This window comes from Teleopsis dalmanni, chromosome 2 (genome assembly GCF_002237135.1).
Source record: "Teleopsis dalmanni isolate 2A chromosome 2, ASM223713v2, whole genome shotgun sequence".
NCBI lineage: Eukaryota > Metazoa > Arthropoda > Insecta > Diptera > Diopsidae > Teleopsis > Teleopsis dalmanni.
The window spans coordinates 110,936,125-110,954,190 of record NC_051847.1 but is presented as its reverse complement, the minus strand read 5'-3'; the positions used below and the strand labels follow the sequence as shown (position 1 = coordinate 110,954,190).

Here is an 18,066-nt window from a genome sequence, read left to right as displayed (position 1 = left end):
TACCCTTTGTAGCTTTCCATAAGGAGTAATTTGTAACCTTTGTAGCACTCAATCTTGAGATAAAATTTGATACATTTTTTTGTCTTTCAGCCTCTAATAAAACTTTCAGCTCTTTTGTTAATTTATTCAACTTTGTCTTTATTTGTGGAGCTCTAGATACTTGCCAGATTTTTCTCAACTTTCTTTTTTGTTCTATTTTATGTTTGATATGATTCGGGACAGGTATTACATTTTTGGTTTTTATTATTGGTGTAGATGTAGATGCTGCAGATAATAGTAGAGAATTGAAATTGATTATTGCATTATTTATTTCCTCTTCTGTTCTTAGAGCTACATTTATAACTAATTGTTCTTCTATTATCTCGCGATATGTATCCCAACATGTTTTATAATTGTAAGTATTAATGTTCGTATTGTTCATAGTAAGAGTTGCGCTGTAAACTAGTACTATCGGTGAGTGGTCAGAGGACAACTCAAGGCTGGAATGAATGGAAAGGTTACTTACATTTATGTTTTTTGTTATAAAGAAGTCAATCAAATCAGGTTGCTTTCTTGGGTCACTAGGCCAGTATGTTGGTTCACCAGTACTTATAAATTTTGCTTTGTATTCATTCAGTGCGGTGTAGAGATTTTTGCCCTTTGCGTTTGTTAAACGTGAACCCCATAGCATATTTTTTGCGTTGAAGTCCCCTCCGACTATAAATCTTTGACCAAGAGATTTGAGGAAATTTAAGTACGTGTCTTTGGTATTTGAGAACTTAGGAGGACAATAAACAGCAGCCAATTTTAATAGACCATGGGAATCTTCAATCATTACTGAGGTCGCTTGTATTTGTTCTGTACTATGATGTTCTGATTCAGAGCTAACTATACAGTTTTTTATGAAGATGGCAGTTCCACCGTGTCCTTTTCCGTCGGGATGATTGGTTTGAAATATTGTGTAATTTTTTATTTTAACATAGCTTTTTTCAGTGAGATGCGTTTCTGAGGTTAATAGTATGTCGATCGAATTTGAGTATAGAAAAGTTTTCAATTCGTTGATATGTCTACTTATACCGTTTGCATTCCATGCTACTATTTTTAATTCATTGAACTTACCCATTGATTTTTGTGACCAACGCCGTTAAAATGTTCATCATTCCTGACATTTGTGTTATCAATGTTTTCATCATTTCTTTTAACTCTGCGAGTTCTGGGTTGTAAGAGTTAGATTCAACAGGTGTTTGACGCGTAACTTGGGCATATGATAATGTTTGTGGGATGTTGGCATTTGTGTTTTGAGCAGTTGCATTGTCTGTTGTGTTCAAAGATTGTTGCTGACTTGTTTGGACGGGTGTTACTTTTTCTCTCATGATAGGATATCGTTTAATTTTAAGTGATTTGTACACCTCACATCCCTTGTAGTTGGCTGTGTGCTTTTCTCCGCATAAGGCACAGCTAATGTTTTCAGAATTTCCTTTTGTTGGACAATTGGCGGTTTTATGATTTCCTGCACATTTAACACAAACCGGTGACTTGGTGCAGAAATTTTTTGTATGTCCATATTTTTGACAGTTAGAACATTGAGGTATGACTTTTTGAGGGCGAGGTGGCTCAAATTGGATTTTGCAGTGAAGTAAATATTTAATTGAGTAAATTTCTTTATTATTCACATTTTGTTTTAATTCTAAAGAGAATAAATTCAATGGCTTCTTAGTTCGTAGTTGTAATATGTTTTGGATATTTATGATTTCATGACCGTTTTCATGAAGGCTTTTTTTAATTTCATTTGTATCCACTGAGTAGTGCATGCCACGGAGAAAGACTTTAAAACCTCGTTCTTCCTTCGGTTTATATGTATAGTATTCGGTATTTTTTTCTTTAAGCAGCTTTATTATGCTGGTGTAATGAGTTGAGTCAAATGGTTGCAGTTTGACTTCATTATTTGGTAATACTTTTATTTCATATTTGCAATTCGGTATTGAGTCAATTGCCTTTATTAAAATGTCTAGTCTTTCTACTTTTTGAATAAAGAGCGGTGGTGGTTTGGTTTTTTTAATTTGTTTTGTTGCATCGTTTTCGTTGCTGTCGCTCTTTTCACTATTCACTTCGCCGTTATCATTTTCGTCCGATAAGCATGCGAACCTGTTTGCTGGTTTGGCAAGCCAATAGTTCGTCAGCGTTTGCTGATTAGACGATTGCTCTTTTTGCTTTTGTTTCTTGATCCTCTGCTTTTCTTTTTGATTATTAGGAGATGATCTATTTCTTTTTGTTGAAAGTGGAGTATTTAGAGTGGTACTCTGCAATTTTTGCAAAGGCGGTGAAATTGTTGACATTATTGGTTCATGCATTGATGATGTTGTTGTTATTATGCTAGTTGATAAAGAGGTGGCAATTGAGTTTGTTGTATTACTTGTAGGTAGAGTGTATACAATGTTTTCTACAAATGTTTTTACGGGAATTTGGTTCGAACTTACAGGAACATTTACCGAAGTTGTAAAGGAATTACGTCTTACAGGTAGTGGTCTTTCATCCAAGACTTTTTGTGGCGACATATCTTTATATGTTTTTGTGTTTTTTAATAAAGAATTTGTTAAGTTGTTGGTTAACTTAATTTTATTAGCTGTGGCAATTTCACTAGCTATTTTTGCTATATTAGTTTCGTGTACAGAATTTGTTTTAAGTTTCTTATTTGTTTTAACGTCTTCTGTGCTAAGCATAATATAGCCATTCAAGCCATTTTCACTTATATGAGAGTGCCGACGTACAACTCTTTCATATTCGCTCATATATGGTATTAGGTTTACAATTTATTTACACTTTGTTTATTTAATTATTTTTAATTATTTAAAATCGAAAATTTCCAAATAAAATGTTATTTAAATTTATTTGTTTATTAAATTTATTTATTTATTTTATCTATTTAAGTTTTTTTAAGAATACTTAAAAACACTGTGGCAACACCACATTTATAATTTATAACTTTCGTTAAAAAGATCATATGCTGTCTCTATCAGCTGTTTTGAGCAAGAACTCAATTTTTTGTGTTTTGGTTGTTTTTGCAAACATAAAAAAGTTTTTAATTTGTTTAGCAAAAATTTTTATTTTACTAAATCTTAATATCACCGTTTACTGGCACTAATTATTAGTAGAATTTTTATATTTACGGTCTATCGCTCAAAATGATCATAACTTTGAGATTTGTAATTTAATTATTTCCAATCAAAAACAATAAAAGTTACGGAGTGTTCACTTTTCGCGCGCGCAAACTTCACTAGGTAATCCTAGAACTGCTTTTAGCATAGTAACTATCCAATTTTTTAACTCTTAAAAGTCCCCTCAATATCTAGACTAAGACTGAGCCTAGCAGAAAATGAGGTTGATTCAATTGACTTACAAAATTTCTTCCAGCCATTACTTCTGGGCTCCCTGATAGCTTTGTCATAAGTTTTGAGACAATCCTTATATTCATGCCAACCATTGTTCTTGGCACCTTGAAGTGGTGTAGGGGCTTAGCTACAACTCGGACTATAAATATAAATATTCGCAATCACCTGGCATTTGTCAGATGACTGTGAATTTTTATCGTTTCCAGAATGAGGTGTACAACCAAGATCTACCATTAGGTAGTTTTGTGTTGTCATCTATGTTTTCACGTAGTTGTGTTTGTGTTATTTTATGTAGTAGTAATAGTAGTAGTAGTAATTTCATGTGTAATAGTAGTAGTAACTGTTAAACCGAAAAGCACAACTGGTCACCTTTAAATTATAAATCCATCTGGTCACCCAAAAACTCAAGTGACAGCTAATGTCAAACGTTCGTGTTGGCTTAGTTGTTGGCGGAATTTTGGCTTGGTTTCTAGTTTTGCGTAGTGTGCTTAAAAAAGTTTACGTGCTTTTTAAATGGTTTAATTCAATTATATATTAAACAAAAGTATATTTAATAAAGTCAAGTTCAATAATTATTTCAATTAGTTTTTTACTTAAACTAAAGTGTACAAGCCTTGGCAAACCGCAAGGCAAAATACAAAAATTATCTTTTTTGTAACATTTTGGCGACCGTGACAGGACACTTTCATCCAATTCGCATAATTGGAGTCCGTATCAGCAGGTGCTGATCAGTGTACAAATAGTTTGTTGTTCAATTCGCATAATTGGACGCATACAAGTCATAAAAGTGGTGCGCTACACATTAGCAACAGACTTTCGAATTTTAATAACATTCAATACAATCGTTTGCATCATCTGAAGGTTAAAATTGTAGCAGCTTCATTATGTCAGACGGAGAGAACGCAGCAACTACACCAAAACCATTATCAATAACGTCTCTAAAGCAACAAAGAGCATCGTGCAAGGGAAGCTTAACACGAATCAATAATCAAATTGATTCAACAAAACAATTCTCTTACATTGAACTGGAGTGTAGATTGGGATTGGTAGAGTCGTACTATAAGCAATCTACTTACTATCAATCTCAAATTGAGAATTTAGATCCCGCTGATGGTGGACGCAATGATTTAGATGAGTTGTATATCACGGTTAAAACTAAAATAAAGTCTCTTATGGAAGAACGTCGACCAAGAGATGTTGTTAATAACGAACACAGCTTCGTAATGTCACCAACAATTAATAACAGTCGTTTACCAGCTTTGAAATTGCCACATTTTGATGGAAATTATATGGATTATAAAAACTTCATACACTCATTTAATAACTTAGTTAATAATGATGCTACTATATCCAAGATCGAAAAATTCAACCATTTGTTGACATGTTTAAGTGGAGAGGCGCTATCAACCGTAAAGGCCTTTCAAGTGTCGGAAGAAAACTACGAGCTAGTTATTGCACGTTTAAATGATCGCTATGATAATGACACGCTCATATTTTTAGAAAATATATCTGCACTCTTTAAGGTTCCTGTGGCTTGTAAATCGGATTCCAAACAGCTCAGAAATATTGTAGATACAATGTCAGCGCTCTATAGTTCACTCAAAACATTGAGTTCTACGACACAAATCATGGACGCAATCATGATCCATCTGTTAATGAACAAAGTGGATCCCGGTACGAAGCAACGTTGGGAGGATCAGCTGTCTTACGAAACGTTGCCTACATGGGAGGGCTGTTGTAAAATGTTAGAAAGAAGATGTCAACAATTGGAAGCACAAGGCAAAAACAATAACCTTCAAGTATCAAACCAATTAGCAAATAAACCAGTCATTAAGGGATCAAAACAATATACAATGCTAACAAGTATAAATAAATTTCAGAAATCCGAATTGGTATGCGTATTTTGTTTGAAGAAAAATCACTCAATTACTACGTGTCAGCGTTTTATTATTTTATCCACTAAATATAAGAAAGAAAAGGTACGTCAATTGCAATTATGTTATAACTGTCTTAATAAGGGACATAGTGTAGCGGAATGCCCATCAAGATACTCGTGTCGGTTTTGTAAGCAGCGACATCATTCCTTGATTCACCAAACTGTTGAGTCACCAGTACAAGTTCCTTTTCTACATTCAGCGGATAATAGTGAAAATCAAATTAGTACATTCTCAGCCACATCACATGCCACTTCAGTAAGAAGCGACTCAATTCAAAAGAAAAGTACAGTCATTTTAGCCACAGCTATTATTCTTGTGCAAGATGCTGGTGGTTGCTACCATATGTGTAGAGCACTACTGGATTCCTGTTCTCAGGTGAATCTACTCACACATTCATTTGCACAGATATTAAATTTAAGAAAATCAAAATCCTCAATTGATTTATCTGGTGTTGATGACGCTTGCATAAAATTAAACTTCCAAACTCAAACTACTATACGATCCAGAGTAAGCAATTTTGAAAAATCGGTTGAATTCCTGTTAGCAAACAACATCACTGGCTATCAACCTGACGAATCTATCTCCTTAAAGAATATGCCGATGCCGAAAGCCATCGAATGTCATCTTCAGATTACCGAAGATTTTGCACAACATTCCAAACACTAAACTCTAATGTTGAACGTCTGTGGAAATTGGAGGATGTTACTACCCAACCTTCGAAATTCACCATTGAGCAACAACAATGTGAAAAGCATTTTGTAGAGAATGTACAGGTAAATGCCGAAAATCGAATAATAGTACGTTTTCCATTTAAAACCAATCCCGATGCTCTCGGTAACTCTAGTGACATAGCGTTGCAGAGATTTTATTGGATGGAACGAAAATTGAATAAAAATTGAAAAAGGATCATTGAAAAAGGATTACGCATTGTTTTTAAAGGAATATGAAAATCTAGGTCACATGTCCCGAATTATGTCTCCTGATCTGAGTCGTGCTCATTATTTCATTCCACATCATTACGTGTTGAAACCAACTAGTGAGACCACGAAATTGAGAGTAGTATTTGACGCGTCATGTCGCTCAGCATCACAAGTATTACTAAATGACTTACTGATGGTCGGACCAACAATACAAAATGATTTATTTGTTACACTAATTCGTTTTGTTACTAATACATCAGTATGGGTTAATGGCAGACATAAATAAAATATACCGTCAAGTGGTGCTTCATCCAGATGATAGGCGGTTCCAACTAATACTATGGCGAGAAAATGAACACAAACCAATCTCAACGTATATGCTTAACACCGTCACATACGGTACATCAGCGGCTCCACACCTTGCAATACGAAGTCTCCAGTATGCTGCTGAAAATTATCATCAGGCGCATGAACTAGGAAAGGCCGTTATTCTAAACGACTTTTACGTCGACGATATGGTCACCGGAAAGGACGATTTGGCAACATTGGTGCAAATAAAAAAAGAAGTTTCTGAAATATTAAGTCACTTTGGGATGGAATTGTGTAAGTGGCATTGTAGTCATTGTAACTTAAATGCAACTTTGGAACGCGACCTTCAGCTGAATGAAGACACAACCAGTGCTCTCGGAGTAAAATGGAGACCAGATACAGATGTATTTATGTTCTCGTTTAAACCTAAAAAATTGGTAAGCGTTACTACTAAAAGATCGATTCTATCATTTACAGCGTCATTTTTCGATCCGTTGGGCCTAATCAATCCAATCATTGTAGTACCAAGAATCATATTACAACAGCTGTGGGTACAAAATATTTCTTGGGATGAAGGCATTCCAGAGATTTTAGCAAGTAAATTTAAGGATTTCATTGATGATTTGCAACATTTACCACTGCTACATATTCCTCGTTTTGTACGAATGTCTAACACAATTGAAGTACAAGTTCACGGCTTCTGTGATGCATCTGTAAAGGCGTACGGTTGCTGCCTATACTTGAGATGTAAGGATTCATTGGGAACCATATGCGTAAACTTACTTACTTCAAAATCAAGATTGGCTCCTACGAAAACATGTTCGTTGCCACGACAGAACTCTGTTCAGCTCAATTATTAACGAAATTATGGGCAAAGGTACAACCGCATTTATCGTTTGAAATATCAGAAGTCTATTTCTGGTCCGATTCACAAATCACACTTCATTGGATTCGCTCTGAATCATCAACACTATCCGTTTTTGTTGGCAATCGAGTTGCCGACATTCAAAATTTGTCAACAAATACTACATGGCATCATGTTGATTCAGCAAATAATCCGGCAGATGTCATTTCGCGTGGGTGTTCGGTGCACACATTGCAGTCATCCATATGGTTTCACGGGCCAACATTTCTCCAAAACGACATTAAGGAATGGCCTCTGCACTCATCAGTGGAATTACAGACCACACATCTTAATCTGGAACGCAAGAAAACGTGTCTGATTATTAAACAAAGGAAACCATCATATATTATCGAACAAATTTATTATTATGGTAATTATCTTAAATGTGTGCGTACATTTGCCTACGTGTTACGTGTCATTCAACCACGATCAAGAAATACTGATGTACTCAAGGCTAGCGAATTAAAAAATGCTCTATATCATATTGTTTGGGCTATTCAACAGCACCATTTTGCTAGAGAAATTACATTGCTGAAAACAAAAAGGCCAATTAAGGGTCAACTAGCAAACTTATGTCCGTTTCTCGAACAGTTTGGGAACTTGTTGTTATTGCGCGTTGGCGGCCGTCTGATGAATGCAGATGTATCTTTTGAAGTGAAGCATCCTCTATTATTGCCAAAGGCGGACACAGTCGTAGTCTCATTAGCGACACACATACATCGCTCGAATTTTCATGCCGGACCGCGAGCCTTAACAACACTCATTCAACAAGAATTTTGGATCATAAATTGCAAGTCTTTAGCAACTCAGGTAGTTCGTAACTGTATTCACTGCATCAAATATAAACTGAAATTGTTAGAGCAAGTAATGGGTAATCTTCCTAAAGAACGAGTCACAGAATGCTTGCCGTTTCATGTTACTGGAGTCGATTTTGCCGGACCAATACCCACATATTTAAAGATAAGAGGCAAGCGACCATATAAATCTTATATTGCTGTGTTTGTATGCTTTGCAAGTAAAGCGGTGCATTTGGAGGCTGTAACAGAATTATCTGCAGACGCATTCATATCAGCGTTAAAACGATTCGTTGGTCGTCGAGGTGTGCCTATGAAGATATTTTGCGACAACGCAACAAATTTCGTTGGTGCAGACAACAAGCTCAGAGAGTTCCGCAATTTCTTTAATAAACAATGTACAATTAATACCATCACGTCACATTGCGCAAATTTACGTATTGACTTTTCCTTTATACCGCCAAGGGCACCTCACTTCGGAGGACTCTGCGGTAAAAATTGCAAAATCACACTTGTACAAAACCCTATCAAATGCTCGACTTACATTCGAAGAACTGACTACGGCTCTCGTCGAGATCGAAGCTGTGATGAATTCCCGTCCACTTACAAGTATATCCACAGATCCTAATGACTTGTCAGTATTAACACCAGGCGAATTGCTAATCGGCAAAAAACTAAAGCACATACCGGAACCAGTGATTACGTCACAGGAAATTTCGTTGCCTGCTCGATGGAAACGAATTACTGCAGTAAAATCTCAATTTTGGCGTCGCTGGCAACATGAATATTTATGCACGTTACAATCACGAAATCGTTGGCAACATTCAACTCGCAATTTAAGGGTCGGTGACTTAGTAATTATTCATGACGATAACCTGCCACCTATGAAATGGCTTCTTGCTCGCATCATTCGCACGGTAACAGGAGCAGATGGCAAGGTCAGAGTAGCAGAAGTTAAGACGCCTGAAACCACACTCACTCGACCCATTGCGAAGCTGGCGTTATTACCAATATTGAATTCAGATGATTCAATGGGGCCGGGATGTTAAACCGAAAAGCACAACTGGTCACCTTTAAATTATAAATCCATCTGGTCACCCAAAAACTCAAGTGACAGCTAATGTCAAACGTTCGTGTTGGCTTAGTTGTTGGCGGAATTTTGGCTTGGTTTCTAGTTTTGCGTAGTGTGCTTAAAAAAGTTTACGTGCTTTTTAAATGGTTTAATTCAATTATATATTAAACAAAAGTATATTTAATAAAGTCAAGTTCAATAATTATTTCAATTAGTTTTTTACTTAAACTAAAGTGTACAAGCCTTGGCGAACCGCAAGGCAAAATACAAAAATTATCTTTTTTGTAACAGTAACTTTATGTAGGCTGACTGACGTGGTCCAAATGGCTACTATAACATCTTAGCTTCTCGAGGAGCAGATGAGTCTTTGCATTTTGGTGCTACTCATTAAGTTCGTCAGTCAATCGATCGGCCTTTAATGGAAGTTTAGTCGTTTGTAGGATCGATGACCCCAAAGCAGTTAGGTCATGTCTCTGCTGGTTTTGTGGTCGCCAGCAACTAGGCTGGGTGAAGGAAAATACCCTGGGTTTGATTGAAGTTATGAAACAATCTATAGTTTTTGTCCCTAGTTTAAATTTTTTTTATATAAAGATGTATGGTGTAGTATGTGTGAATGTATGAATGAGACCCGAACAACCCCCCAATCTACGGTGGAACAGCTATGCCTGTATTAACTTGGTCACGGGGCTAGTGATGACCTTAATAGCGAACTGCGGATACCAGGCGACCTCAGCTTTCAATTTGCCTTCTGTCGGTAAATGGGCTCTGCCGACGGCGACTTTATACTTCCCTAACACTCGAGGGATATCATATGGATATATCTAATAAACAAACTAAAGGGGATGATGCTACCCTTATCGCATCAAACACTACTGCTGTCGGGCAGGGAATTAACAACAACCAGTCGACTGTTGTGTCACAGGTCAGTGAACCTTTTGTAGATGGTGCTGTTGGGCACATCTGCAATCAGTATACTGTGGAAAAACAACATTTTCCACAGTATACTGATGCTAGCAGCACAGAAACTGAAGCGTCTGATGCTGTCTCTTTAGTCTCTGTTCTGAACAGTCAGGTGCTACTATTGTCAATGTTTGTATGAAAGGGATCAGTTTACATGACCAGAAGGGTTTTGTAAAACTGAACTCAATGCAGAAGAGGAGGTTAAAGGCTTACATGAGCCAGGGATACTCTAGGGATGTGGCCCTAGACATGGTGTCTAAACTTCCAACTCGTGCGCCAGCTAAAAGGGCTTTATCTGACGACATGGTCATGCCAGCTGGTAAGAAACCAAAGCAGAACACCTCGATACAGGGATCGAGTAAAACCTCTTTCAGCCAAGTAGCCAGTCAGGCCAAGGGGATCAAATTAGGATTTGTTCCTTTTGATTTGGCTAAGTGCCCCCTAAACAGGGAACAGATTGCATAGCTACAGGAGCCCATAATTGAGACTGCCATTGAGTTGGCGTCAGACGAGGTTAAACCAGAATTTGAAGGTTGTTTCCCTCGCACAGGATGGCTCATGGTGGTGTGCACACATAACCAAATGGCTGAATGGGTACTTAAAAATGCGACAGCTATTGCAACAAAGGCTAAACTGGGCGCCAAAGTGGTTGAAGAGTCGGAGTTCCCAAAAACACACCTGGTGCGAGGATACTTTCCACACAGTTGCGATTTTGAAAACACCAAGGTTCTTGCCACAATTAAGGCCCAGACGATGCGTCATGGAACTCACTGGTCCAGAGTGGAGATAGAATTGCATATCGCTTCAGCCATATCAAGCTACTGCTTAAAGCTAACAGTATGACAAAGGAGGGGCAGCCAGAACAACGGCCTGTGGAACAAAAGGTTCCAAACAAACTCCATCACAAGGACGGAGAGACAGAAAGTGGAGCACGTGGTCCCACAATCAATACTTACGTCTACTGTGACTCCCAATGAGGCCCCAACTACTAGTAGAGCCGCCATTCAAAAAAGGCTTTCGATGCGGTCACCTGTGGGTGGAGCATCAACAACTCCAAAGGAGCGCCAGAGGGAAAGTGGGCTATGAAGAGCACGACTTCAGAAGGAAGTCGAACGCTCTCTTAATAAAACTCAACCAACACGCGAAAGGAGCATCGGCTACCTTGTGCAGGACCTTCGCCACAAAAGGACTGGCCATAGCGCTTATCCAGGAGCCGTAAACAGTCGGTGGGCGTATAAAAGGCCTTCAACATCAATCAAGTAAGTTGATATATAAACGTGACATAGAGTCGCCTAGAACTGCTATACTAGTAAACAAAAATGTTAACTGTATTCCAATTCCAGATTTCACCCAGAGGGACTTGGTGTCGGTCATTTTTGAGATCCTGACGGAGTGCAGCCTACTTCCCAGGCGATGCAGATGAAGCACCACCTGAAGCAGTCACAAACTTGGTAAGTTATTGCAAATCTAACAATTTACAATTTATAATTGGTTGCGACGCTAATGCGCACCATACCTTATTGGATAGTACTAACATAAATAGAAGAGGGCAAATGCTTTTAGAATACTTTAGTAGTAATAACATCAGCATATTGAACAATGGTTCTGAACCTACTTTTATTAATGCCATTAGAAGAGAGGTTCTTGACCTTACTCTTTCTAGTCAATTTATCTCCAATTATGTTGATAATTGGAGGGTCTCAAAGGAGGTTTCTTTAGCTGACCACCAACATATTCTTTTTGATCTGCCGGGCCAGATTTTACATAAAATTTCGACAGCTGCATGTAAGTGTATCAACTGGGAAATCTTTAGACTATCCTTAGCTAGTAGGGAGATTCAATTACTGAATTCAATCAGTCATATTGATGAATTTGAATTAGCAGCAGATCAAATAAACTCTGTTAACTCTCAGGCGCATGAAGATGCATGTAAGGTTGAACCACGTACATCCAGACGGGATGTGCCATGGTGGAACAACAGGCTCGAAGAAATGCGCAGGGAGGTTAGGAAGCTTTTTAATTTAGCGAAGCGATTAGGGGTGTGGGTAGACTATAAAACATCCTTGACTGCCTACAACAATGAGATTAGAAAATCTAAACGGAAATCATGGAAAACTTTCTGTGCCAGTGTTGACAACTCTCCGCAAATGGCTCGCCTTCATAAAGTGTTGAGAAAGTCTCTTTCAAATGACATTGGTCTATTGAAAAAGAGTGATGTGCACTTTCCAGGATCGATCTTATGTGATGCATCCATAGATAGGCGCACGTTAAGTTATGAACAACCAGACAATCGATTAAGGTCGCTATCTGTTATCATTTTTGACATTGATAAAATCAGATGGGCAGTTAATTTTTTCAGTCCCTTTAAGTCACCAGGAAGTGATGGTATCTTCCCGTCACTTATACAAAATGGCATAGACGTTCTTATCAATCCTTTAAAGGTGCTTTTTAGTGCAAGCCTATGCTGGAAGCATATACCTGAAGCTTGGAGAGAAGTGAAAGTGGTATTTATACCAAAAAATGGTAATAGACCAAATGATGACGCTAAATCGTGTAGACCGATTAGTCTCTCATCCTTCCTCCTGAAAACTATGGAAAGACTCATAGATATCTATATTCGTACTGAATTGTTTAAAAGTCAACCTCTTCACAAAACTCACTTCGCTTATTCCAAAGGGAACTTGGTCAGGAAAATTGAAAAGGCCCACAAAAATAAAGAAATTGCGCTTTGTGCATTTCTGGATATTGAAGGAGCGTTCGACAATACGAGTTATGGCTCGATCTCGAATGCCTTAACTAACAGAAATGTTGATTTTAATGTTATTTCATGGATTGAGGCGATGCTTCAAAACAGAAAAATTATATCAACCTTAGGTAGAACGTCTGTAGCTGTTGAGGCCGCAAAAGGTTGCCCACAGGGTGGAGTACTGTCTCCTTTGCTCTGGTCAGTGGTTGTTGATGAACTTTTAATCTTATTGGAGAATATTGGTTGTGACCCCATTGGGTATGCAGACGATCTAGTTATAATAGTATCTGGAAAGCAGAGATCTTGGTAGGACACCTTCGACGCATTTTAGCGTGGTGCGAAGGTGAGGGTCTCTCCATAAATCCGGAGAAAACTGTTGTTGTGCCTTTTACACTCAAACGTAAACTAGACATAGGTCCCGTACGTTTAGGAAACACTAATATTTCTCTCTCCAGTGAAACAAAGTACCTAGGTGTTGTCCTAGATGGCAAACTCACTTGGAATTCACACTTAAATAAAGTATATAACAAAGCATTAAGGGCTTTATGGACAACACGGTCCTGTATAGGTAAAACTTAGGGCCTCAACCCAAAGATTATATTTTGGATATATCAGGCAGTAGTATGTCCTATCATGACATATGGTTGCCTGGTTTGGTGGCAAAAGGTCGTACAGGCTGGATCTATTGCTGTTTGCATGAAGCTCCAGAGATTAGCGTGTCTCTTAATGACTGGTGCTATGAGGACAAGTCCAACTGCAGCACTTGAGGCTATACTTGGATTAACATCTCTGCACATACACATTCAATCTACGGCTGCGCTTAGTGCGCTTCGATTAAAACTCCACATGAACAAGGGTTGTCTTGATTATGGTCATACAACAATATTAAAAACATTTGGAGCACGTAAAATTCCTCAATGCGATGGAGACTATACAACAGAACTCCATCGTTTTGGCAAAAAATTTGAGGTACACCTACCATCACGTTCAACGTGGGAGAATGGAGGCCCACAGGTTGACCGAAAAAGTTTGGTTTGGTGCACAGATGGATCAAAGATAGATGAAGGCACTGGCGCTGGTGTATATGAAGGCACTGGCGCCAACACCAGCATTTCGGAGGCAATGGGCACATGGCCGAGTCTTCCAAGCTGAAATCCACGCAATCAACTTATGCGTAAGATCCAATTTAATCAAAAAATCTTCTGGCTCGAAAAATGTTATTTACTCTGGCAGCCAGGCTGCTCTTAAAGCTCGTTTTTCTTGGACTTTCAAATCAAAACAGGTCCTTGAGTGTTACGAGCTTCTGCAATCACTTGCAGCTCGGAATAAGGTAAGCCTTTGCTGGGTTCCGGGCAACAGAGGAGTTTTGGGAAATGAAAAAGCTGATGAGCTAGCCAAAACCGCATCAAAACTGCTTCTATAGGCCCTTAACCCTTTTGTGGAATAAACTAAGCCAGTACAAACAGATTATCAAGGAAATGGAAAATCATATGCGGCTGGAGTACTGGGTAAACTTTCCAGGACTCAGACAAAGCAAAGCACTGATAACACCGTACTCCTACAAAGTAATTCTTAAATTCTCAAAATGTAATTTAAGGTTGATAACGGGTTTCGTTACAGGTCATTATGGTCTGAAATATCACCTTCATAAACTATAATTATCTGCTAACTCGGAATGTAGATTATGCCTCGAAGATGAGGAAACGACCATGCACATTCTTTGTGACTGTCCAGCTTTAATAACGCACAGAAGAAACCTGTTTCATAAAGTATTTCTGTCACCAGAACAGATTAAGAACTCTTCTCTAGATTTAGTTGTAGACTTTATTCACAAAGCTTTAAGGGGCTTTGTTTAATCAATAGTGAAACTGGTACAATAGGTCTCTTCTGGTCGCAGTACCGGCTGTTGGGCAATTTTCACGTCTACTCTTTTAATAAATAATAAATAAATTGTTCTTGTAGCTTGCATTGAACTGTTTTCGTGTTTTCTGCCTGAGATCACTTAATTCTGAGTTCCACTAAGGCGGAAAAGATTTTTTGCTTCTACTTAATCGACAAGATTTCTTGTAAACTATATAATAAGCTGCCTCAGTATTATATATCTTCTTGTCTAGCTCGCTAGTAGAATCAATCTTGGTTTGTTTTACTTTATTAAGTTCCATCTTAGCTACCCTTGTAAAAATGTCCTATTTTATCTTCTTCGGTTTCTAAAGGGGATTGTATGATTTGGTTTAATGTTTAAGTTGAAGAGAATCCAACTATGATCCGAAAAGGATTCCTTGTCAGATATCTTCCAATTACTAACTACAATATCTGGATAGAAGTGTTATATCTAGCACTTCTTCCCATCCATCAAACCCCTGTTAACTGGGGAAAGTAAAAGTAGGAGTTTTACATCTATAACAAATTAAAAGATTGGAGTTGTTAATAAAATCAAAAAGGTACTCACCCCTGTCATTGGTTTCCGAACTGCTCCAAAGCGTATGCCTCGCATTGGCGTCGCATCCAATTAGCGTGGGAATATCTTTTGATGAACTTCTGAGTACTAGTGCGTCTATCTCTTCCGGAGGAGCATCCCTATCATGCGCCATTTAGGCAGAAGCAACAAGAAAATTTTGTCCACCTAGCATTTCGATCCTTACAGCTATCAAATCGTTATCACTATACTGTGGACATAGAAAGGCATTAATACATTTTTTAACTAGGATACATGATCTTGACTTACCATTGTTCCTAATATATAGATTGTTATAGTTCTCAATGAACACAATCTCCCATAAGGAATTGTGTAAACCCTCGCATGGCCTCCCTGCTTTGCACAGATAACCATGGGGATCGATACAAGCGACTGTACAATCGAACATCGATAGCGGCAAGGAGTTGGGACCCAAATAAAAATGAATGAACAACACAAAATTAAAAAACAAACAGAGAACACGCCAACACATATTGACAAAGGGATGTCCGCAGTTAACATGGACACACCTGAAGTGCCAGAAAACATAAATGATGTACCACCCTCGCATAGGAGCGAATACATAATACAAAGGAAGAAGGAAAAGGCGGAAGCATTGGAGCAATGCAAAGCCGTTCTTAATAAAATGAAAAACACTGTATTTAGACAGAGGAATGTTGCCAATGACGTAAAAGAATCAGTTGCTGCATTAGATGAGCTTTTCGACATAAGTTATTACCGGCTATGTTGGGTAAAAGCTGAAGCATAGAAAATTTGTAGTGCACACCAATCAAGACTACCAAAAAATAGCAGTATAGTAGACACTCCGACTGCACAACGGCAAAAGCGAGCCGCGACTAGCCCAGTGGTGCAAACTAATGGGAAGAAACACTGCGAAAAGCCAACATATAAGTGACAAATCGCTACTAGAAGGAGGGCAATAAACGCCCAAGAAAACAATAAAGAATTGGGACAATGTAGAAATTCCGCCAAATAAAGGAGCAGAAGGAAAAAATTCAAGGATTAAGCGCAGAGCGCCTAAAGATAAACCTGAAGCGGTACTCATAAAGCCAGTAGAAGGCAGAAGTTACGCAGATATTCTTAAGTCGTTAAAGAACAACGTAAAATTAGAGAAAACTGAAATTGCGATCCACTCCATTCGCAAGACTACTGCTGGGACAGTGTTGCTTAAAGTCGCAAAAGGCGGAAAGAAAGCGGAGTTTTGCGAATCCATAAAAGTAACACTGAAAGAAATAGCGACGGTAAAAGATCTAAGACCGCAAACTACGATTGAGATCCGCGACTTGGATTGTCTAACCGATGAAGAAGAGGTCATCACCGCTATCCGTTCAGCAACCCAAAATCCAACAGCTGAGATGAAGGTACAAGTCGCTAAAGCGAATAGTAGAGAACAATGCTGCGCTTTCGTGAAAATGGCAATTACTGACGTAAAGAGCATATTGGAAAAATCCCGCATAAAAGTAGGGTGGACAATTTGCCGCGTAAAGTTACGAGCCGACGTGAAACGATGTTTCAAATGTTTTGGGTTTGGCCACGTACAAGCAAATTGCACTGGTCCAGACAGAAAAGGACAAGGATTGTGCATACGTTGCGGGGAGAAAGGGCATAAGTTCAAAGAATGCACAAAACCACCAAAATGCTGTCTATGCCTAAATGAAGGGCTCACAGCAATAAATCACATTCCTGGATCTACTAGATGCTCGGCACACAAGAATATAGGATATTAAAGAAAGTACTTCAAGCAAATATACACAGAAGTAAAGTAGCTGACGCTCTCCTAGCGCAAATAGTTATAGAACGGAGAATCGATCTAGTGCTTATAAGCGAGCAGTACAGAAAAAAGGAAAGCGGAACCTGGATAGAAGACAACACAACAACTGCTGCAATCTGGGTACCAACAAACACCATTCACTAATAGCGGTAAAGGAAACGGATATGTTTACGCAAAATGTAACGGAGTGACGGTAATGAGCTGCTATTTAACACCCAGCGATGATATGCAAACATTTATAAATAAGTTAGAAGCAATTGAGGATAAAATTCTACAGCTCGACGGTTCTTTCATCGTAGGTGGCGAATTTAATTCCAGGGCAATAGAATGGGGAATAGGAACTACAAACTCAAGGGAAAGACGAGTTTTAGAAATGGCTGCCAGGCTAGATCTTATAGTCGCAAATACGGGTACGACCCCAACTTTCAGAAGAGAAGGATGTCAAGGCACTATACTAGATATCACACTTACATCGGAAAGAATAGCTAGTAAGCTTAACCAATGGAGAGTCTTAGAAGACTACACTGGAAGTGACCACCAATATCTGTCGTATTGTATACAGACCGAAACAATTTCGGGTAATGATCGAAGCACAAGAGGAACCCACAAATGGAAGGTGGCGAAACTAAAAACAAGAAGCCTATTAGAAGCAATTGATGCCGCACTCCCTACGCATATAGCAAATGCCGCAGAAGTGGTGAGACACACAATGACAAGAATTACACAGGCATGTGCGATATCAATGCCAAAAACTACTCAAAAGAAAGGTAAAAAGGGCGCTTACTGGTGGACAGAAGAAATAAGTAAAC

At 38.4% G+C, this 18,066-nt stretch overlaps 2 protein-coding genes across 2 annotated transcripts; both read left to right on the top strand.

The window, feature by feature from the left end:
* Positions 1–4,252: 4,252 nt before the first annotated feature.
* On the top strand, positions 4,253–5,971 carry LOC119675448. The gene has a single exon (XM_038086648.1). The coding sequence runs from the start codon at positions 4,253–4,255 to the stop codon at positions 5,969–5,971; it is 1,719 nt and encodes a 572-aa protein (XP_037942576.1).
* A 306-nt stretch (positions 5,972–6,277) lies between these two features.
* On the top strand, positions 6,278–9,281 carry LOC119675447. Its single transcript, XM_038086647.1, has 4 exons — positions 6,278–6,421; positions 6,486–7,247; positions 7,334–8,723; positions 8,785–9,281. Exons 1-4 carry the CDS (start codon positions 6,278–6,280, stop codon positions 9,279–9,281), a joined length of 2,793 nt encoding a protein of 930 aa, XP_037942575.1.
* Positions 9,282–18,066: the final 8,785 nt, after the last annotated feature.